Source organism: Scylla paramamosain, chromosome 8, assembly GCF_035594125.1.
Source record: "Scylla paramamosain isolate STU-SP2022 chromosome 8, ASM3559412v1, whole genome shotgun sequence".
Classification (NCBI taxonomy): domain Eukaryota; kingdom Metazoa; phylum Arthropoda; class Malacostraca; order Decapoda; family Portunidae; genus Scylla; species Scylla paramamosain.
In genome coordinates this window covers 31090739-31113480 of record NC_087158.1, presented here as the reverse complement: position 1 = coordinate 31113480, position 22742 = coordinate 31090739, and the positions used below count along the sequence as shown (strand labels likewise).

The window sequence follows — 22742 nt, the reverse complement described above, 5'->3', positions numbered from 1 at the left end:
ATAAATTTTCCACCTACCTTTAATAATCTGTTGGAGGTAACTTGTGGAAAGAGAAAAAAAGTGCATTATTTTTATGCAATAATATTTTTAATTTTTGAACTTGAAAATGCAATATACTTTAATCCAGAGATTTAAAAAGTGAACATACGTTTTAACCCAGCGGGTGCTGTAAACAGTACGTTGGCGGTTCACACCAGTTCAGAAGTAAGGTATCTTAAATTGCACTCGACAATGTTGTGAATACTTTAAAATGCTTGAAGCCATACTTGATGCCTTCCATAACGTGTAAAGTAAGAAGTTAGCCTGTGTTAAAAAGTGGTGATCCCTGCAGATTACCAAGGCATCCAGTCTCCCAGCAAGTGCCAAGAGGCATTCATTCAATGCTCCGCTGACACCAATTTGCCCAAAGGTATGCATTATATGTGGAAAGTACATTACGTACGGTGTAGAGGTGGTTGTCTAGTGATATAAATGGTAAGGTGGTGGTGCTGGTGATTGTGATGGTACTACACTGTTATTACCGTATGTCAGTATATTGAGGCTTGATATCACTTTTATTAATGTGCCAGTATTTCATTACCTATCTTATGAAATAACACTAGCTCTTGATATATTCTTTTCTACAAACCTTTAACAATAATTGAAACGTTTTTTTTAAATTGAATTCAATGCCTTTTCTTATTGATGAAAATAGGAAATAATTATGGCTACCACTGGCTAGACACGCCATACCTTGCCTTGAGTTTAGGTATGGTTAGGTTAGGTTTGATATGGTTGGGTGTAGTTAGGTTAGTTTTGGGTATGGTTAGATTACACCAAGTACAGTTAGGTTAGTTTGGGTGTGGTTAGGTTTGGATGTGGTTAAGTTAGTTTAGGTATGGTTAGATTACAGCAGGTATGGTTAGGTTAGTTTTGGTGTGGTCAAGTTAGTTTAGGTATGGTTAGGTTACAGCAGGTATGGTTAGGTTAGTTTTGGTGTGGTTAAGTTAGTTTAGGTATGGTTAGAACCTTGGACAAAAAATGAGGAACATCACTGAACCAAAAGATTTTTATTTATTTATTTATTTATTTATTTTATTTATTTATTTATTTATTTATTTAATTTTCTTTTAATATTTCAATGAAAATTAGCAGTATTACTTATATCTGTCGACTTTCCAAGAGGGTTAGAGAATGCCTCAAGCCATTTGTAAGATAAGATTACACGTAAATTGCTTGGTTTAAGAGAAACTGGCATGTTAGTAAAATGAATCTTTACTGTCATGTGAATCAATATTTATAAATACAAAAAGTTTAAATCTCCAAGAACAACCTGTGTTTTACAGTAATGTGGGTAGCCCACATGGGACCCATAAAGTAGCCCACAAAACACCCACATGCCTCCCATTATCCAATGTTGGCTGGGTATATATATATATATATATATATATATATATATATATATATATATATATATATATATATATATATATATATATATATATATGAGGAGGCAGTAGACATCTGCCTAAATGATAATTACTACCAGTGAGGTCTAAAGCACTGTTCAGGGGGTGCTGTGAACTTATCATTAAACCCAGCTGTGACCTCGCTGAACGTTTCCCTTTGTGTCTCACAACACAAGGGGGCAGTCATAGCCTGCCCTCTAAAGACAACTCTCTTCCTCCACACAAAACTACAAGCACCTAATAACACACACACCCTTCACTCAAAAATTTTAAAATCATCGTGGCGACTCCTACACCAGCCTCGTAGTCCCCATCTGGGGAGGGGACCATAAATGTCCCCAGGTCAGACTGCCTTTCTGTCAAAGACCCTAAGTGTCTTGACACCCCCCTCAACTTTTTCTTCATTAACTTCTGCAACATTCGCAGTCAAAGATCTAATTTTCAATCTGTAGAACACCACTTCTCCTCTTCTAAACCTCATCTTCTTTTCCTCACTGAAACTCAGGTGTCTGAGGCAACTGACAGTAGCTCCTTTTCTGTTCCCTCTTACTTTCTCTATCCTCATTTTCAGTCCAAAGCTGGATGCTGCATTTATGTGCACAATGATTTAACCTGCTCTCGTGCCCACGCTCTTGAATCTTCTGAGTTTTCCACCATCTGGCTACGACTACAGAGTCACTCTCATACTAAATTTATCTGTGCTGTATACCTCTCACCTAACTCCTCTGATTATAAGAAATTCTTTAACTACTTAACTTCCAAAGTGGAGCACATTCTGACCCTCTTCCCTTTTGCAGAGATCTCCATTCTTGGAGACTTCAATGTTCACCACCAGCTTTGGCTTTCCTCTCCCTTCACTGACCATCCTGGTGAACTAGCCTACAACTTTGCTATCCTCCATGACCTAGAGCAATTGGTGCAACACCCTACTCGTATTCCTGACTGTCTTGGAGATACACCCAACATTCTTGACCTTTTCCCCCAGCCTCAGCCCCAGCCCCAGCCTTTTCATCCCAGCCTCTCCCAGTGTATCCTAGCCTCTCCCAGTCCATCCCAGCCTCTCTCAGTGCATTCCAGCCTCTCCCAGTCCATCCCAGCCTCTCCCAGTCCATCCCAGCCTCTCTCAGTGCATTCCAGCCTCTCCCAGTCCATCCCAGCCTCTTCCCAGTCCATCCCAGCCTCTCCCAGTGCATCCTAGACTCTCCCAGTCCATCCCAGCCTCTCCCAGTCCATCCCAGCCTCTCCCAGTGCATTTCAGCCTCTCCCAGTCCATCCCAGCCTCTCTCAGTGCATTCCAGCCTCTCCCAGTCCATCCCAGCCTCTCCCAGTGCATCCTAGCTTCTCCCAGTCCATCCCAGCCTCTCTCAGTGCATTCCAGCCTCTCCCCAGTCCATCCCAGCCTCTCCCAGGTGATAATAAAGCAATTTGGATTTAGGAAAGGGAGATTGTGTTACAAACTTACTGAGTTACACTTAGATCTATAGAATAACTGTTATCAAATGGCATATAACATTTTATGTTATATGCCATAATTTATTATGGCATATAACAGATTATTATTACAGATGCCATTTCTTAAAGAAATGGCATCGGTTTTTTTTTTTTTTTTTTTTTTTTTATTATTCTCTTTCTCTCTCTCCCCTCCCTAAGGCAGTGCTCCTCTTACAAAGAAAAAATAAATAATTAAATAAAATAATTAATTTACAAATCAAGGGCTGGATTTGTGTCTGTGGAGGCCTGTGAGCAGCCTGAGTGTGGAGGCCATCTACCTGAAATATTTATATTAATATTTTTGTATCTGTATTCCATGCAGTTTTTAATACATATAATATATTATAGTGAAAGGAACATATTTATTTAGTGTAAATGAAACAAGTGGTTATTTTGATAGTAATAAAAAAAATATTTAGTTCATAGAAAAACTAGTGTTTGATTAATTTAAGTTTCTTTCACTTACAGAATATTTATGTGGGAGACTCCTCAGATTGTGGAGACCCCAGATTGTGGAGGCTCCTGGGCAGCTGGTCTTTTTGTGGACTCCTAAATCTGGCACTGAACAAAATTCTCTCTCTCTCTCTCCTCTCTCTCTCTCTCTCTCCTCTCTCTCTCTCTCTCTCTCTCTCTCTCTCTCTCTCTCTCTCTCTTCTCTCTCTCTCTCTCTCTCTCTCTCTCTCTCTCTCTCTCTCTCTCTCTCTCTCTCTCTCTCTCTCTCTCTCTCTCTCTCTCTCTCTCTCTCTCTCTCTCTCTCTCTCTCTCTCTCTCTCTCTCTCTCTCTCTCTCTCTCTCTCTCTCAACCACTGGATGGTATATCAGTTCACACAGCAAGAAGCCAAGGACCCACCGAGGCTGTCACTTGGAAGAGGTCATTGTTGTTGCATCCAGCATCCCAGCCTGACTGCCTAGACAGGTCCCGCAGGTTGCTGAATGGCAGAGGTGCAGGCTGCTCCACAGCAAGATGTGAGACCAGTGTGGCAGAGTATGATGTGTACACAAATGAGGGACACACTGTAGCCAACCCAGTAGATTACCCGTGCTGCAGTGCTGATTGGGTAGGTGTTGGAGCCTGCAGGAGGAAGAGGAGGAGGGAAAGATGCCATGAAAAGGCAATTTTAAGACATGGAGGATGATGCAAAGGCAATTTAAAATCTTTGAAAGTAACACATCTTTTTAAATTTAAAAATGTAGAAAAGACCATTTTAAAATGTTTCAGAGATGAAAATGCAATTTAAGAGTTTTTCTCATCATTTCTAAAAGATTTATATCTCATATCTTACTAAGAAAACTGTTGATATCATCATATGAAGAGAACTACTGATAAAATTAAATACATTACTTGATATCCATATCAGTCATATTAACACCATTTGCTTATATTGCTCATGCCAGAACTAATTCAAGTTAATATCAGCTCAATTATGAAAATACACCAGGTATCATGTAAAGTTTCCCAGTTTTAAATCTATACTTTAATAACTGTCTTTCTGTATTCCCATCTTATCAAACATTAAACACCACTACCCTTGCATTCAACTTAGTCTCATACCCCAACAGGTCCTCACCCTGCTGTAGGAGGGCTGGCAACATGTACCAGCCATCTTACCAAACACTAAATGCTCCAACACTTGAACTGACCAATCTTACACCTCAACAGGTCCTCACCTTGTTGTAGGAGAGCTGACAACATGTACCAGCCAGCAGCAACTCCCATGCTAACAGGCTTCTCCCCCGTGGGTATGTAGCACCTCTGGAGTCGCTCGATGAAGAAGAGGATGCTGGCGAGGCCTGTCGTGTTAGCCGGGATGCGCCGGTAACAGAGCTGTGTCCGTTGGGGTTGTGTAGGCAAGCATCTTCTTGGCAAGATCCTCGTAGGTGGCCGCAAACAGTTTACGGCTGTGGGATGAGAACTTGTCTTGTGAATGTGACGTTGGGGTGAGTGTTAATCTGATTTTGTGTTACTATGTTCTGTGGGGAGTGGGTGTTAATGTGATTTTTTGTTAACTGAATGCTGTGTCTGACCACCTGAGGTGTAGTATGGTGGGCCACAAGATTGTCCCCTTTCCACTAGGGGCTGACAGATGATATTAAGAGTGTGAATGTGTGTGTGGTGTTAACGTGCTGGAGTGTGCACAGCCAGGAGTGTTTTGGGGAATGAAAATAAAAGGAGTTATGGATGTTTAAAAATGCATCTTTTGAGAGCTAAGTATACAAGAAAGTTGGTGTGTTTGGGGAATGAGTAAACAATGAAGAAATGTTTTGAGGAACTGGGTGTGCAGAGGCAGGAGTGTTTGGAGAATGAGAATACAGGAAGACAGGAATGATTTGGGAATAAGTGTACAAGAAAGGAGTGTTTTGAGTGACAATATATAAGGAAGAGGTGTTTTGAAAATGAGAGTACAAGGAATGAGCATTTTGGGAGTTAATATACAAGGAAGCAAGTATTTAAGGGACTCAAGTATACAAGATTATTTTCCTGTCATATGTCATTATACAGTGTTTTTTCTTTGTTATATACATCATTCCCTTTCACTTTTCATATCTTGTGTTCTCGTCATTCTGATGTAATGTTACAGATAGAGAATGTTTGGTGTCAAATTGTCACTAATTTCATATGTGTATAAACTTTCATTTACTTGACTTTTTTTTTACTATTACTACTATATTTGCTTGCTTTTTAAACAAGTCTTTTCTTTCAGAGGAGGGAAGCACAGGGGAGGAGGAGGACGAGGAGGAAGAGAGTGAAGAGTCACAAGAGGAGGAGGAAGGTGGAAAGAAAGAGGAAGGAGAGGAGGAGGAGGAGGAGGAGGAGGAAGATGGAGAAGGAAAGGAGAAAGATAAGAAGGAAGGCAATGTAGAATGGAGGCGTCCTTGGTTTATGTTCAGTAAAGCCCCGTATTCTTGTCATGGCAATGTACGAGAATGTAGAATGGAGGCGTCCTTGGTTTATGTTCAGTAAAGCCCTGTATTCTTGTCATGGCAATGTAGAATGGAGACGTCATTGGTCACATACTGTTCTAATGTATGTGCACTTGCCACGCTGTTCACCAGGCAAAAGGCGTTGCAGAAAGAGCGCGAGATCACTGTGTTGTGGGAGAAGGACAGAGTCCCTTAGTGGTCAGCTGGTGACGGTCCACAACCACAGCCACTTTGAAGAGAATGGCCTGAGCCACGACCACCTTGCTCAAGAAAATATCACGTTGACAGAGCTGATTAAACAACTAGAAGATAAGCTCAAACTTTCAAAGGTACACCACAAGTGTCTTTGTATATTAGTTTGGTTTACTTTGTAAGATTAATCATTACTGAAAACAATACATGGAGTACGTGAGGTTGTGTGTTTGTTTATGCATAGAGACAGTTTCCTTAAAAATGGGTGGAGAGTACTATGGTGCTTTAGATGTGGAAGGATGAGTGGAAGGAATGCTTGGAGTGTGCAAGGCTCAAGTGTATGCAGAAGAGCACTGACAGGAGTGTGAGGACTACTCTGTCATGACCGTGTCTTTAAGACATGAACAAATGATGCAGTGTTGGAATCATGAAGGTGTAAAAATGCAGGATATGGATGGGATGTCGTGATTTCTGGCATCTAGCCAAAAATATCTCCAATAACTTTGCTTCTTCTTCTTTCCCCTCCTCTATTTCAACCAGATGGCACCACTGCTATCACATCTATTTCTAAAGCTGAACTCTTTGCTCAAACCTTTGCTAAAAACTCTACCTTGGACGATTCTAGGCTTGTTCCTCCCTCTCATCCACCCTCTGACTACTTCATGCCACGTATTAAAATTCTTCGCAATGATGTTTTCCATGCCCTCGCTGGCCTAAACCCTCGGAAGGCTTATGGACCTGATGGGGTCCCTCCTATTGTTCTCCGAAACTGTGCCTCCGTGCTTGCACCTTGCCTAGTCAAACTCTTTCAGCTCTGTCTGTCAACATCTACCTTTCCTTCTTGCTGGAAGTTTGCCTACATTCAACCTGTTCCTAAAAAGGGTGACAGTTCTAATCCCTCAAACTACCGTCCTATTGCTTTAATTTCCTGCCTATCTAAAGTTTTCGAGTCTATCCTCAACAGGAAGATTCTTAAACATCTATCACTTCACAACCTTCTATCTGATCGCCAGTATGGGTTCCGTCAAGGCCGCTCTACTGGTGATCTTCTGGCTTTCCTTACTGAGTCTTGGTCATCCTCTTTTAGAGATTTTGGTGAAACTTTTGCTGTTGCCTTGGACATATCAAAAGCTTTTGATAGAGTCTGGCACAAAGCTTTGATTTCCAAACTACCTTCCTACTGTTTCTATCCTTCTCTCTGTAACTTCATCTCAAGTTTCCTTTCTGACCGTTCTATTGCTGCTGTGGTAGACGGTCACTGTTCTTCTCCTAAATCTATTAACAGTGGTGTTCCTCAGGGTTCTGTCCTGTCACCAACTCTCTTATTATTCATTAAAGACCTTCTAAACCAAACTTCTTGTCCTATCCACTCCTACGCTGATGATACCACCCTGCACTTTTCCACGTCTTTTCATAGACGTCCAACCCTTCAGGAGGTAAACATAGCACGCAGGGAAGCCACAGAACGCCTGACTTCTGATCTTTCAAAAATTTCTGATTGGGGCAGAGCAAACTTGGTATTGTTTCAATGCCTCAAAAACTCAATTCCTCCATCTATCAACTCGACACAACCTTCCAGACAACTATCCCCTCTTCTTCAATGACACTCAACTGTCCCCCTCTTCTACACTGAACATCCTCGGTCTGTCCTTTACTTATAATCTGAACTGGAAACTTCACATCTCATCTCTAGCTAAAACAGCTTCTATGAAGTTGGGTGTTCTGAGACGCCTCCGCCAGTTTTTCTCACCCCCCCAGCTGCTAACTCTGTACAAGGGCCTTATCCGTCCATGTATGGAGTATGCTTCACATGTCTGGGGGGGTTCCACTCATACTGCTCTTCTAGACAGGGTGGAATCAAAAGCTTTTCCATCTCATCAACTGCTCTCCTCTAACTGACTGTCTTCAGCCTCTCTCTCACCGCCGCAATGTTGCATCTCTAGCTGTCTTCTACCGCTATTTTTATGCGAACTGCTCTTCTGATCTTGCTAACTGCATGCCTCCCCCTCCTTCCACGGCCTCGCTGCACAAGACTTTCTTCTTTCTCTCACCCCTATTCTGTCCACCTCTCTAACGCAAGAGTTAACCAGTATTCTCAATCATTCATCCCTTTCTCTGGTAAACTCTGGAACTCCCTGCCTGCTTCTGTATTTCCACCTTCCTATGACTTGAATTCCTTCAAGAGGGAGGTTTCAAGACACTTATCCACCAATTTTTGGCCACTGCCTTGACCCTTTTACGGGACTGGCATTTCAGTGGGCATTTTTTTTTATTGATTTTTGTTGCCCTTGGCCAGTGTCCTTCTTACATAAAAAAGAAAAAAAAAACACCTGTGACCCCTTCTCTTCTCCTCCCTCTCCCTGTCTGATGTTTTCTCCTCTTGTGACCCCTTCTCTTCTCCTCCCTCTCCCTGTCTGATGGCTTCTCTTCCTCTTCTGCCTCCTCTTCGTCCTCCTCTTCCTCCAGGTGCCTCTTTTTTCCTCTTCCATTCAGCCATTTGTGACCCCTTCTCTTCTCCTCCCTCTCCCTGTCTGATGGCTTCTCCCCTTCCTCTTCTACCTCTTCTAGGACTGTCTGGACCACCTCCCCGCGCTCTCCCAGGGCCATGCTAATATCTGACACCCTCCGAGACACCTGCAAGTGAGGCTCTTCCTCTTCTAGCACTGTCTGGACCACCTCCCCGCGCTCTTCCAGGGCCACGCTAATATCTGACACCCTCCGAGACACATGCAAGTGAGGCTGAGGCTCTCTCTCTCTCTCTCTCTCTCTCTCTCTCTCTCTCTCTCTCTCTCTCTCTCTCTCTCTCTCTCTCTCTCTCTCTCTCTCTCTCTCTCTCTCTCTCTCTCTCTCTCTCTCTCTCTCTCTCTCTCTCTCTCTCTCTCTCTCTCTCTCTCTCTCTCTCTCTCTCTCTCTCTCTCTCTCTCTCTCTCTCTCTCTCTCTCTCTCTCTCTCTCTCTCTCTCTCTCTCTCTCTCTCTCTCTCTCTCTCTCTCTCTCTCTCTCTCTCTCTCTCTCTCTCTCTCTCTCTCTCTCTCTCTCTCTCTCTCTCTCTCTCTCTCTCTCTCTCTCTCTCTCTCTCTCTCTCTCTCTCTCTCTCTCTCTCTCTCTCTCTCTCTCTCTCTCTCTCTCTCTCTCTCTCTCTCTCTCTCTCTCTCTCTCTCTCTCTCTCTCTCTCTCTCTCTCTCTCTCTCTCTCTCTCTCTCTCTCTCTCTCTCTCTCTCTCTCTCTCTCTCTCTCTCTCTCTCTCTCTCTCTCTCTCTCTCTCTCTCTCTCTCTCCTCCAGCAGCTGACTCAAGTTCACCTTCTCCAGCAGCTGACTCAAGTTCACCTCCTCTAGCAGCTGACTCAAGTTCACCTCCTCTAGCAGCTGACTCAAGTTCACCTCCTCTAGCAGCTGACTCAAGTTCACCTCCTCTAGCAGCTGACTCAAGTTCACCTCTAGCAGCTGACTCAAGTTCACCTCCTCTAGCAGCTGACTCAAGTTCACCTCCTCTAGCAGCTGACTCAAGTTCACCTCCTCCAGCAGCTGACTCAAGTTCACCTTCTCCAGCAGCTGACTCAAGTTCACCTCCTCTAGCAGCTGACTCAAGTTCACCTCCTCCAGCAGCTGACTCAAGTTCACCTCCTCTAGCAGCTGACTCAAGTTCACCTCCTTCAGCAGCTGACTCAAGTTCACCTCCTCCAGCAGCTGACTCAAGTTCACCTCCTCCAGCAGCTGACTCAAGTTCACCTCCTCCAGCAGCTGACTCAAGTTCACCTCCTCCAGCAGCTGACTCAAGTTCACCTCCTCCAGCAGCTGACTCATGTGTGGTGGAGTGGCTGAGGCAGTGGCAGCAGTCGGGGTTGAGTGTGGTACACTCAACCTGCTGAGAGAGAGAGAGAGAGAGAGAGAGAGAGAGAGAGAGAGAGAGGGGGGGGGGGGAAGGGATCTCGTGACAAGACACTGAAGGAGGCGGTGATGGTCTGAAAGGTGGAATTAATATATAACTCGTAAGATTGGGTTGGATACGAAAGGATTAGATTGGGTAGGTGTGATTAGGTTGGTGAGATGTTGATGAACAGGTGACGTAGTTAATTAAGAGATGAATATGCTGACCAGATCTGAGGTTATTTGCATGTCCTGGTGAAAATACGCTTAACTAATTGGCGAGAGTGTTAAGCTGCAAAGGTGATTAGACTGTAGGTAGCGTAATTAAGCTTGTCAGGAGAGAGAAGGCACAACCCACATCCGCGTAGACCTATACATGTCCATAACCCACGCCCACACGCACGCCTACGCACTCACACGCGCCCACGCACTCATCTTATGCCCACCGACTCACGCCCGCGCCGCCCACCACCTCACACACATAATCTATTTATATATTTATCTCTCTGTGCTTTCACATGGGTAATGCAAGGCTGAGGTTACCGTATCGTGCACCACTGAAGAGGTTGAAGTGGGTGTGAGGCTTATTACTGAATAAATGTGCGTGAGCCTGTACTTCACTGAGTGCACTTGGTCATGAAACAATGGTGGACGAAATCATGCTGCTGCTGTGTTCCTCGGGGTGGGTAATTGACATAAGCATCTAACTGAGAACCACCAAATATTAATACGGCCTAAGGAAAACATTTTTTTTTCTTTTTATTACGAATATCTTGTCTTCCTGCTGTTACAGCTGAGGCAGGGGAAGAGGGGACATATGACTACTAAATACTACGATAGTCAGGTTAAATATCAAAGCAATATAACAGAAGAATGGTATTTAGACGAGACACTGGACCGACCACCACCACCACCACCACCACCTCCTTTTAGCTGATTGAACATTTTCGTAATTTTCTCTTGAAATTTCCTTTACACCATCTGGCAACACAGGCGGGACCCGAGGTGATTGTGCGGGAAAGCGCGATTCTTCCTGTAAGCGTGGTGCTCACAGGATAACATGAAGCTCAAGGTGAAGACAGCGGTACACGAATACGCTGCCAAGTAGAGAGAGGAGTGACAACAAAAACTGGACTCACTGACTCAAAAAAGGTACGTTAGTGGCAAAAAAAAAAAAAAAAAAAAAAAAAAAAAAAAAATATATATATATATATATATATATATATATATATATATATATATATATATATATATATATATATATATATATATATATATATATATATATATATATATATATATATATATATATATATATATATATATATAAGGAAAGAATAATTGTAAAATCGTGCAGTTTTCTACGAGATGAATAGTGAAGAGGTAATTCGTCCCAGTTACATCGATCGCTCTCACCGTTATCAGGTTTGGCTACCAGGCATACATTACATGACTTCGTAAGCGTAATGTTGGTACTGGATGCATGTCATTGACGTATTATTATTATTATTATTATTATTATTATTATTATTATTATTATTATTATTATTATTATTATTATTATTATTACTATTATTGTTGTTGTTGTTGTTGTTGTTGTTGCTGTTGTTGTTGTTGTTGTTGTTGTTGTTATCACCATTATCATCATGAATGTGGAGTTTGAACATTTTAATATCAGTGAAGTTCCTATGACTTCAGGAAAAAAATAAATAAATTCCTGTCTGGGTGATAAGACTGGGATTATTTAATTATTGGTGTGTTTTCCTCCTTCCCTTCTCATACATGTTATTTTTTTCTTCATTGAATAAGCATTAAGTTTTGCTGATGTGCACAGTTACAGAACAGTGATGCAAGAAAGACAAATAAGATGTGAGAATCAGCCATGAATGCGTGTCGTGTTGTATTTTCTTGATAATCGCAATGGTTCCTCAAGTGACGTGGCTTTTTTCCTGTGTACCGTTGGTGGACTAGTCTACTGGGGTGGCAGTTGCCGCGGTCCTCAACACCTACCTCTCCACCTCCCTCTGCCTCTGCTTACAGCACACACACACACACACACAGCTGGTGTTGTAACTCCGCTGTCGTGGGTGTGTGGTGTGTGAGTGGGGTCAGTTCTACTCAAAGATTAGACCCTATTAGGTCTGTGCTCATTATGTAGGCTGGCTGGATGACGACCTTGAATGAATGAACACGTAAAGGAAAACCTGGTGAAAAATGCAGATACGTAGACAGGATACAACTAGGTACTTCATCTATATTCTGATTTTCACTTAGACATGTATGTCTTGACTCGGCTACCTCCACTCGAAGGAGATTATTATCCTACTAGTAAGTATAAAGACAGCTGAACGAGGTACAAGTTATAGCCAGGCTTTGCGTTTCTCCTCCGGTGTTAAGGAGTTTTATATTAATTGTAATATTTATTTGTTCTTTTTTTTTTTTTAGTGTGTGTGTTCAGCTTTTTACAACAGCTGTATTTCTTTCCGTTTCGTCAGCCATGAAGGTTATGACTCCATCGCCACCAACTTCAGCCTCGCGGTGGCGGCCAGTAAGGAATGGCAGCGTGGCGTGGATGCTGTTGATCGCTTGGCTAGTGAAGGTGCTAGAGGCTGGAGTGCCAGGTGGGTGATGAGAGAGAGAGAGAGAGAGAGAGAGAGAGAGATCCTGCTCCATCGGTAAGATTCGCCAGAAGTTACCAATATTGCCAACAGGTCCATAAACGTAGACGTGGGTCCTGTATTACAGGAACAAAATTTATCGAAATGTTATTGTGTGTTGTGTTTGTCAAGGATGAGAGTCTAACTGTCTCTCATCCTTGGTATTAGTGCAATGGTATCTAGCAAAAGCAATCATTTTCTGAAAAGTTATCCTTTTATACGTAGTGTGATCTATTTTCATTCTTCACTTTTCTTTATTAACGCACTCAATGTAATATATATATTAGTGACAGACTCTAGTTTTGATTTGTAGGTTACATATATTTTGCAGCATCAGGATCACGCCTTTCTGAGATCATAATGGCAACACCACACCCGAAGACTCCTATCATCACTACCACTCGGCCCTCCCTCGAGCCATCAGCCCTGCCTACAGGTCGGCCGCCTCCCCTCCACACTCCTGACGGGTACCTACAGTTGACCGTTACGTCTTCTGCGCACCTTCTGTTCTTGTCAGTTAACGATAACGTGGTGAGTACAACAACAACAACAACAACTACTACTACTACTACTACTACTACTACTACTACTACTACTAGTGCTACTACTATATGCTGTCTTTTTAAATATGCTTACAAATGCATCTTTATGATAATACTAAAACTATATAGATTGACATAGTTTTCGTTAATACGGTATAAAAGTCATGTTGAAGCCCAGTCCCACAAGGCTCTGTGATACAAACTCTTCGCGCAAGAGCAGGGCACGTAGGGCTGATGATCTCAAGAGGGAGAAACAAACTCAGTATCCAATCCATTCACTGTTCTTTGCCTACTGCTTCTCTATTACTTTTATGTATACAGAAGCCATAAACAATTGTTTTCATCCCACCTGACGCATTAGAAATATAAGAAGAGTGAAGGAAATTTGAACCACATTTTGTATCTTTTTTCCTCCTCTTCCTCCTCCTCCTCCTCTTCCTCCTCAACTTTTCCTCCTCTCCTCTCCTCTCCTCTCCTCCTCTTCTCTCCTGCTACTACTACTACTACTACTACTACTACTACTACTACTACTACTACTACTACTACTACTACTACTACTACTACTACTATTGCTGTTGTTATTGTATAAACATATCCGAAACTGATATTGCATGGTTTACAAAAGGAGCTTCATCATCTTGTGCGTATCGACGAATACGTGCAGTGTGCGAGGTGTGAGTTGAGCGCGACGCCTCTGCTATTGATCACAGACCGCGGGTGTAGCGCCTGCGTCCTGGCGTAATGCTTGGTTAGAATTCTTGGTATTGCGGCAGCATTAGTGCATGCCTATGAATTTTTATGTAAGGTGAAGTGCACGCATGGATACAGAATGAATGTCGTTATCAGTAAATCATTCAAATACACTGAGTGTAGGTAGCCTAGCTTTCAGGGGAGCGATGAGGATACAAGTTCTAGGGGTTTCTGATATGACTCTAATTTTCATGTGTTTTGCTTCAGTGATGTTTTGGACGAGTGAGTACTTTATTCTTTAACCCTGCTCTTCCTTGTCTCCTCCTTGATCACGCCTCAAGAATGGCAGCATGAATCAAGGTCGTGTTATTTAAGTTTTTGAGCACCAGCGCCTTTTTGTCGCTTTGCGGCATTCCAGTCCACTGTTCCCTTATTATCTCCCGTTTTGGTCATCGAGTAGTAAGATACTTGATATTGAATGATGATGATTATTAATAGAGAGTTTTGGATGGCTTAAGTAAGTCCTTATAATATTCACCGATTAGATTAAGTTAGTTAAGGCAGCCCTGTATTCACGGCATGGGATGCGACATCTGCTGCACCACAGAGAATGCTTCTCTTGGAAGGTGGTTATCATTTCAGTTGTTTTTGTATGGCGAATACTCCATGCTTTTAACGGAATGGCATCTGTGCATCCGTGGAAACTATGCATGATTTATAAAGAGCAGCGATATGCTATTTTGTTAGTAAATATAGGAACTTGGAAAAGACACTTGAACCAAGTCTACCCTAGATTTTTGTTGCTGATCTATTTTCTACAAAACGTTATTCGGACCTGTATTGCACTTATTCCTACTTCATAACTGCTGCTGCTGTTGCTGCCACTGCTAGTGGCAGCAACTGTTACTGTTCTTACTTCCAGGTTATGCAAGTAAGTACAACTCGCGCTAACGTGTCCACTGCACATGATCATTACACTGCATGGGAACAAACCTCGGGACTTTACGTGTTCGTCCTGCACCCGAGCGACGGCCGCGTCATGCTGCATCGGTGAGAGATATTAACTGTTGTCTGTTGAGCCTCACACTGTGTTTATGTATGGTTATCACTCCAAGATTTCCTTGCTGTTGGCAACCGTAGCTCCGAGTAAGGGTGAAGCTTAAATTGATGGTTGTGTTGAGACTGTATATCAAACAAGAGGGTTTTGAATGAGAAACGCAAGTATTATAATTGTAATCTTGTTATATATGTTACGCTTATGTATAATTCTTGGTTACGCCATAAGTATGTTTCTCACTATTAGAGTATACTTTTTTTTTCCTTTATAGTCACTTTTCCTCCCTACATACATCTTCTCTCCCAAAGCTCCCTCCCTTCCTTCCCCTCACTAGAGTGCTGTCCACTGCCATCTTTGGCGAGGGCCTCGAGGTGCCGAGCGTTTTCGCCTCCCTCACGCCTGGACACATCTTAGTACTCGCCATCAAGGTAAGTCTGCCCTCTAGCCTGTACATTATTTGATACTTCATAGAATAGTTCTCTTAAAAAAAAATATTCATCACAGAAATAATTGTGCATATTTATAAAAACTGCAAGTATCTGCTTTCATAAATACAGGAGGAAAAGTGAAATGATGGAACCCTACTTTGTCACAATCCGCTATAAATCTTTAAAAATTTCTCAGCGAGTTTGCCGGAGTGAGAATGAAACTGCAGAGAGAGAGAGAGAGAGAGAGAGAGAGAGAGAGAGAGAGAGAGAGAGAGAGAGAGAGAGAGAGAGAGAGAGACTGGAGGAAAGGCCCTTGAAACGCTGATAACCACAAAGAAGACAATCTAGCATCCCCTTCCTCCTGTAGTGAGTGTGGTCGAGGTGCATTGCTATTTTTTTTTTATCTGCAGAATGACGCTGCCCAGAATTTAAGTAAGAAGAGCCGCCTCTTGCTGTATCGCCTCGGAGTGCTCAGTGTGGGTACCCTGGACAAGCGAGAGTACCTGGCATGGGTGGGCATCATCGGGGGTCCGACGTGGGCTGAGGCGCGCACCCTGGACGCTGAGGTAGAGCTGGGCATGGTGTGGTCCTCGGGCGTGACTCTGGACGTGCTGGTGCCTCGCGTCCTGCACGGTAAGCGAGGGCATGGGCAAAAGAAGGTACAAAGGGATAATTGCAGTTTAATTGCTTAATACAGATACTGAAAACAGCAAGTAAAAATTATACGCCAACAAATCCAAGTAAGTAATGAGTATTAATCTTGGATTAAAGTCCCAACTACTTTAACAGTCAGACTTAAACTGTCTGTTGAATGACAACAAGCTGAAGTCATGTTTCAGACTTTTAGATTTTTATCAGTACATGAACAGCAAGGCTGTATTTGTTTGCTGGGTTCTTGTATTCTATAGAATTGTCTCGACAGTGTTTTGCTAAGTGGATCAGTTTGGAATCTAGACCAGAGATCTTATTTAATAAAGAAATCAAATGAAAACTAAACAACATTCTGAAAAAAAAAAAATGAAAACTAGCGGAGTGGTACTGGGTGAGAAGAGTAGTAAGTGTTGAAAGTATTTGGTGCTTGAAACCTAAGAAAAACAAGTAGTGACCTTCTCCCTCTCTTTCCACAGACAGTTCTTGCTTGGGAGAAAGGCGAGGCATTCGTGAGACAGCCAGGGCTCGTTTCTGCAGCTTATACGATGGCTATGGTAGCTTGTGTTCCTGTCCCAAACCCGCCCCTCTTGTGTATGAGCCCCCGGAGGTGAGTCTTGTGACTGAAGGAAATTAAATTTACGTTCTTGTGCTGCAGAGAGAGAGAGAGAGAGAGAGAGAGAGAGAGAGAGAGAGAGAGAGAGAGAGAGAGAGAGAGAGAGATTTCCAATAATTAATTCAACCATTCATATTAGGAGAGTTATAAGCCGACATCTGGAAGTGCCATACGTTTAGATATTTTACGTTTGACCACTCTGATTTGATGATTAATGAGGTAGTACTTTATCGCCTCTGCCTTGATGGCCATCCCGCAGTTAGAGGATAACACCATCACGGACGTGCCCTTGCTCATCCTGGCCAGCAACAGACCCAACTATTTGTACAGGTGAGACTGTCGGGCAGATCGGGGTGGGAACTTACTGGAGGTGGAATGTTGAGTGAAATGAAAAGGATACAAAAAGAACACTGTTATATATTGATATTCATTTAAATAGAGTTTTTTCCTCAAATTACTTAATATAAGTATTCATCTATTATTCATTCATTTGTTTAATCGTTCTTAAACTCCCTAAACCTCTCGTCTCACCTTAATAAACAGGCTCTAGGTAACCCTTATGCCTCACGTAGTGCTTTTTGTCCGTTAAATAACAGTAATTTGATTATAACACGGTGGGAAGACTGAGAGGGTGATGAGGAAGGCGTGACGCGTGACTGCTATGGTGTGTTGTAGGAGCCTGGTGACGGTGTTGCGTCAGGCGGGGGCATCCAGGGACAGGATTCTCGTGTTAGTAGACGGACATTATCAGCAGGTGGTCGATCTGTTGAATCTCCTCCAAGTGAGTATAGTAGCAGCCACAGCAACAGCAGTGGTAATAGTGGCGGGGAGGTGGTGGTGGTAGCTTGCAAATAAGCACGGACCTTTTACAGCGTTTCAACATCCGTAAATACTCTCTTAGCCTCTTTCTTTCCATTCATATAATTATTATGTTTTCTCTAACGCATACGTTTGATATTATCATGTTCTACTAACATTCCTTTGCTAAAACTTTTATATAATTAGCTACAATAGTTTAGTTACTTCACATCAATAGATTATACTTATTGAGGGATGAAAGTTTTTTTTTTTTTGTCCACAAAGGAAGGGCGTGTGTGGATCATTGCCCGTGTGTTGAGCCGCATGGATGCATCTGTACACTTAAACCACCAAAACACATGCCACTCATCCACGAGCAGCACAGCATTTTTATCATGAAATAGCAGTATCAATATTCAAGTGGTGTGGCCGTGCACTTTCATGATTGCAGGAGGTAGAAAGCGAGTACTAGTAAACTCGTAAACTCGAGATACGAAGTCATGGAGCCATTGCATGCTTTTTTTTTAATTTTTTTATTTATTTATTTATTTTTTTATTTTTTTTTTACTCAGCCTTCCGACTCGTCTGATCCTTGGTGGATTAACTTACCGGCATGTGATATCTTTCCTGTGAGAGGGAGTGGTTAACTTACAGGGGATAGTAGAAATAAAAGTAATAATATAACAGTTACCCTTAACAATAAGGGACTAAAGAAAATTGCATTTCTAAGGGGAACATTTTATTTTTGTGTACTTTTTTTTTCTTTTTTTTTTATAATTATACCAATAGTGAGTAAATTATACCTTTAAATATTATATTAACACTTGTATTATAAAATAAATTTTTAAATAAAGATGATACCTACAAAAAAAATAATTTACGTTCAAGTAAATTTGCACATATAAATACAAGATTAAGAATATATATATATATATATATATATATATATATATATATATATATATATATATATATAGAGGCACTGTGAGGGGTCTACCTGAGACGGAGATTCTGGCTGAGTCACGCCCGGCGGCGCCAATAGGAGAAAATTAACTAAGTAGCAAGACGGACTGCCCGTCATCTATCATCTCAAACTGTACTTCCACTTCCAACTTTAACACACTTCTCTCTCTCAAATTCTTCTTTCATCCAACTTTCCTATACCCAATTCGTTCGTTCGTTGAATATATATATATATATATATGTATATTTTTTTTTTCAAGAAAACCCTCTCTCTCTCTCTCTCTCTCTCTCTCTCTCTCTCTCTCTCTCTCTCTCTCTCTTTTTTCTGCATAGTCTATCATGATTCTTTTTTTAACTATCTTGCATGGGACATTTTTGCCAGAATGAGCCCTCCCAAAGCTTCGATCGAAATTGAATATATGCTCGCTCTAGGTGCATTATTGTATGTTGGCATGGCAAACAGTTCGGCCATGAACAAGTGTTACTGAAGACCACTGGGGTATGGACAGCTTGCATTACTCAGGGGTTTGCCTCGTTGTTGCAGGTCCAGTATGAGGTGCGGACTGCATGGGGCGTGACGGTAGGTGCTAGGATCTCAGATCAGTACCGCTATGCTCTTAGCTTCGTGTTCCGCCGCTTCCCCCACGCACCCAAAGCCATCCTGCTGGAGGAGGATCTGATAGTGGCGCCGGACTTCTTCAGGTATCATTCATATCCTTGCCTTTTCTTCAGGGCAGAATTATAGTCATACATTTCATTCGTTATTTTATAAATTTATTCGTTCATTCACTGCTTACTTAATTCATTCGCGAATTCTTCTGCTCGTCTCTTAATTTTCGCTGGCTTTTCCTTACGTCGCCTCAGTTACTTCAACCAGACGGCGTGGCTGCTGGACGCAGACCCTTCTTTATGCTGCGTGAGTGCCTGGACGGATCTGGGTGGCTTGCACACGGCGCACGATCCCCGCCTGCTGCGCCGCGTGGAGGTACTGCCGGGGCTCGGGTGGATGGTGGGCCGCAGCACCGCTCTCCACCTGCTCTCCATGTGGATGTCCCCAGATCAGGTGAGGAATGGGTGCGTGGTCCTGCTTGCCGCCACTCCCCGCATTCTCTTTATTTTTTGTATTTGTATCTGTTTTTCTCAATATGTCAATCTTTCATATGTCTGTGTCTGCATTTGTCTATCTCCCTATCTCATGCTTTATATTTACGGACATTTTTTTTCTTCTTTTCCTCCCTCTCAACTCGTTTTTTCTCTCCTTAACTTAGTTTCCTCTTTTCTTGTTCTCACCCTCGTCTTTTCTGTCTGTCCTCTCTCTCAACTCTTCCTGTCTCTTCTTAACTTCATCTGACTTCCTGTTTTTCTCCCCTTGTCGATTCTCTCCTTACGCCTTTTCTCGCCTTTCCTCTTCACTCCCCTATCACGTTGTTTTTGCTTCTCCTCGTTGCCTCCCCTCTTCACTTTCTGACCTTCCATCACTCCTTACGTCTTTCCCCTCTTCCGCAGAACCATGACTGGGATATATGGATGCGACAACCTGATGTCCTCGGGGGGCGGGAGTGTGTCATGCCTGATGTGTCTCGCACCTTCCACATCGGGTTCATGGGCTCGCACGCTGCTGGCCTTCTTCACACTGCCTTCTTTGCCTATAAGCCCGTGCCCGTCCTTCCATATGTGCCTTTGCTTAATGTACACAGGTGGGTATGTAAGCCTCACGGTAGTGCCTTCATAGCGAGGAGATTGTTTTACGGTGTTGACTAAAGGAATACTTGTGGCGTAGGTGCGAGATAAAGCGTTTCTGGCTACATGTTTGCATTTTGAGTATCTGACTTCGATCACCTGGATTTATAAACAGCTTTTCCAGTTTATTTTGGTCGTCAGCAACAACGCCATCTCTTCTTTACACGCCTACATCACTCTCATACCTCCTCATTTCTCTTTCTTCTCCCCATGTAGGCTGCAGCAGAGGGAATACGAGGAGGACATCTACAAGTTGCTGGACGGTGAGGTGTTTCTGCTGCAGCCTGGCCTTCACCCGTGCCATCCGGACTACCTGCCTCGGAACTTGACGGTAGGTGTCGTTTTGATACCTTTTAGGGCAAGTAAGGTAAGAATGACGGTGGTGAGGTTTGAGGCAAGAAGGCGAAGGGTGAGAATGTGAACGGAAGGGTATCAGGTTGGGGGGAATGGAGGGGACGGAAGAAAGCAAAGTACGTTTTGTTTATATATCTATTTTTGTTCTTTCCAGGAGCACCCTGTTGTGATTTTTGTGGAGATGACGATGCCTGGAGACTTCTTCGCCTGGCAGTTCCTAGCACGGGTAAGTAATGGCAAGGGTCTTCTCCATAAAGATTACTACTCCTAGCACCTCTTTTTCCTCTCTTTCCTCACTCCTCTTCAGTATGGACATGACCTCTGTGTCGCGGCGCCATAACTCAGTTCCATTGTCTCCTTTCTGCAGTGTCTAGGCGTCTGGGACCTGGACACGCGGGCTCACCACCGGGGACTCTTCCGATTCTTCTTCTACGACACAGAAGTCTTGGTCATTGGTTACCCCTTCAGTGACTACAGGTGTGTGTGTCTGTGGGGGGAGTATAGATTAAAATTTTATGATCCTAGTAGTAGTAGTAGTAGTAGTAGTAGTAGTAGTAGTAGTAGTTGTTGTTGTTGTTGTTGGTTGTTGTTGTTGTTGTTGTTGTTGTTGTAGTAGTAGTAGTAGTTCTAGCTTAATTCATTGGCAAAAAAGAAAAACGTTTGATATTGTTACAAAATTACCACATACAGTACTTCTATTCTCTGGAGGCACCGTCACGAAGTCTTCCATACATGTCTGTAATTGTAGTCATACCTATAGGAGGAGATTTTTAGTTATGGAAGCTCTACCAGGAAAAGAAAACCTATGCATCAGTCGTTAGCAGTTTAACTGGAGTTTACGTCAGCATAAACGTCCACATAATTCTTCAGTAAGGCGCAATCTTAGCAGTTGAACCATTAGCTAACAAGTTTCCCAGAGAGGCGAGCTTGCTTTGTCTGCTAGTTGTGAACATCCCTTAATAAAGTCAACATTTGGGACTTAAGGAGAAAGGCAAGAGGCGTGGCTGTGTTCGGGTGACTCGTATCCTCAGTCTGATACTTGTTCTTGATGACAGCTTCCTGAAGCCGTCTTGGCTCAACATGCTGGAGGTGAACAAAACGGAGGAAGTGGAGAAGCTCAATCTTATGCCCCTGACGCATCGCGCCCGCTTTAGGAGGCCCGCCTTGGAGCGTGACGTGCCCTTCTTGGACGTGCCCACACCTGTCTTCTGAGCGCCTCCTCTAGCCACCGATGTTGCCTTATGCAATGTGGGGGCCTCATGGTGCGACTTCCATGCATATATTACCTCGTTTCACGCGCCTGTGTGACTTTCTGCTCAGAACTGAAGAGACTAAAGAAGCAAGTAGGCTGTTGGACAAGGCTGTGCATAGCGTAGATCTCAATTATTATGTATCATGAGTTCTGCAAGAATTATATATAGTATGAGCCGCAGTCTTAAGACAAGGATGCTTAGATGGTAGCAATAAACCACCCATAGGAAAACATTATTTTACTAGCGAGTAAGTGAAAGATGTTATTTTATTGCTAAACTTACCTGCTCTGTAGCAAGCTGGTCAGGAAGCACTGACAAGGAGTATTATTGACTCTGCCTGAGGGAAGTGCAGCCATGTTTGTACATACGTCCTAAGTGCTGAGAGCTGGATTCTTTGTAATTTATCGTATCATCGAAATTGAATACATTTGTAATGGAACAATAATGTCTTGAAGTCACGCATTTTCATGGATTATCATTTATACCAGAGTGAATTTGTTCAAGCCAAGAGTTCTTGCTGCAGGAACAAGACTACATAAAACGGGAACAGGAATCTAAGAGAGAGAACCAGTCCACGTTAATGTTGTGGTATATTCCATTCAATATACCACGAGTGAGTGAGGAAGGCAATGATGGTGGGGGTTAGGGGAGAAGGAGGGTTGGGAGACAGAGAATAAGATGGAGAGACGTAATAAGGAATGATATAAACAAGCTGGGAGTGCAAGATGATGGAATGGATAGAAACAGATGGAGAAGGATAACTCGAGCGGCTGACCCTGCAATACAGTGTGATTAAGGTCGTATGAAGAAGAAGTGTGCTGTGTGCCTGCAGCTGTTCTGTGAGGTGGGACGTACTACCCAACGACAGAGACGCTTTGCAGAGTGAGGGCCGGTGGTGCGACCCTGACTTAGGCTATAGTGTAGTAGTGTGCCTCGTGTACTGCGGTACTGCTCTGTGTGGGCAATAAAGGCAGGAATGCTAGTGAGCCTGTGTTTTGTTACCCCTTCCTCTCAATAGTTTGTTGAGTTCAGACAGGTGTGTGTGCGTGCCTCGCCCCCACCAGCCAAAAGAGCCC

General features: G+C 42.9%; 1 protein-coding gene across 9 annotated transcripts; it reads left to right on the top strand.

The window, feature by feature from the left end:
* Positions 1–148: 148 nt before the first annotated feature.
* On the top strand, positions 149–22648 carry LOC135103161 (protein O-linked-mannose beta-1,2-N-acetylglucosaminyltransferase 1-like). Of its 9 annotated transcripts, XM_064009244.1 has the most exons (22): positions 149–204; positions 332–409; positions 3762–3997; positions 4600–4877; positions 5642–6190; positions 8622–8786; positions 9336–11072; positions 12416–12541; positions 12909–13108; positions 14732–14859; positions 15201–15294; positions 15705–15927; positions 16422–16552; positions 16818–16888; positions 17234–17339; positions 18864–19021; positions 19184–19382; positions 19826–20016; positions 20276–20390; positions 20568–20639; positions 20781–20890; positions 21469–22648. In XM_064009244.1, exons 8-22 carry the CDS (start codon positions 12418–12420, stop codon positions 21623–21625), a joined length of 2079 nt encoding a protein of 692 aa, XP_063865314.1. In that variant the 5' UTR covers positions 149–204; positions 332–409; positions 3762–3997; positions 4600–4877; positions 5642–6190; positions 8622–8786; positions 9336–11072; positions 12416–12417; the 3' UTR covers positions 21626–22648. The 9 variants fall into 9 exon arrangements, with proteins under 9 accessions (XP_063865314.1, XP_063865313.1, XP_063865312.1 ...); XM_064009243.1 differs by lacking the exon at positions 149–204 and having other exon boundaries at positions 270–409; positions 3762–3905; positions 4688–4877; XM_064009242.1 differs by lacking the exon at positions 149–204 and having other exon boundaries at positions 270–409; positions 3762–3905.
* The last annotated feature ends 94 nt before the right edge of the window (positions 22649–22742 follow it).

What these genes read in the sequence shown, in the direction of transcription:
- LOC135103161 (XM_064009244.1), top strand. Translation starts at nt 12,418, where the DNA reads ATGAAGGTTATGACTCCATCGCCACCAACTTCAGCCTCGCGGTGGCGG. An exon ending in GGCCGCGTCATGCTGCATCG is followed by an intron (nt 14,860 to 15,200) that starts GTGAGAGATATT and finishes TCCCCTCACTAG; the next exon opens with AGTGCTGTCCACTGCCATCT. An exon ending in CCTGGCAGTTCCTAGCACGG is followed by an intron (nt 20,640 to 20,780) that starts GTAAGTAATGGC and finishes TCCTTTCTGCAG; the next exon opens with TGTCTAGGCGTCTGGGACCT.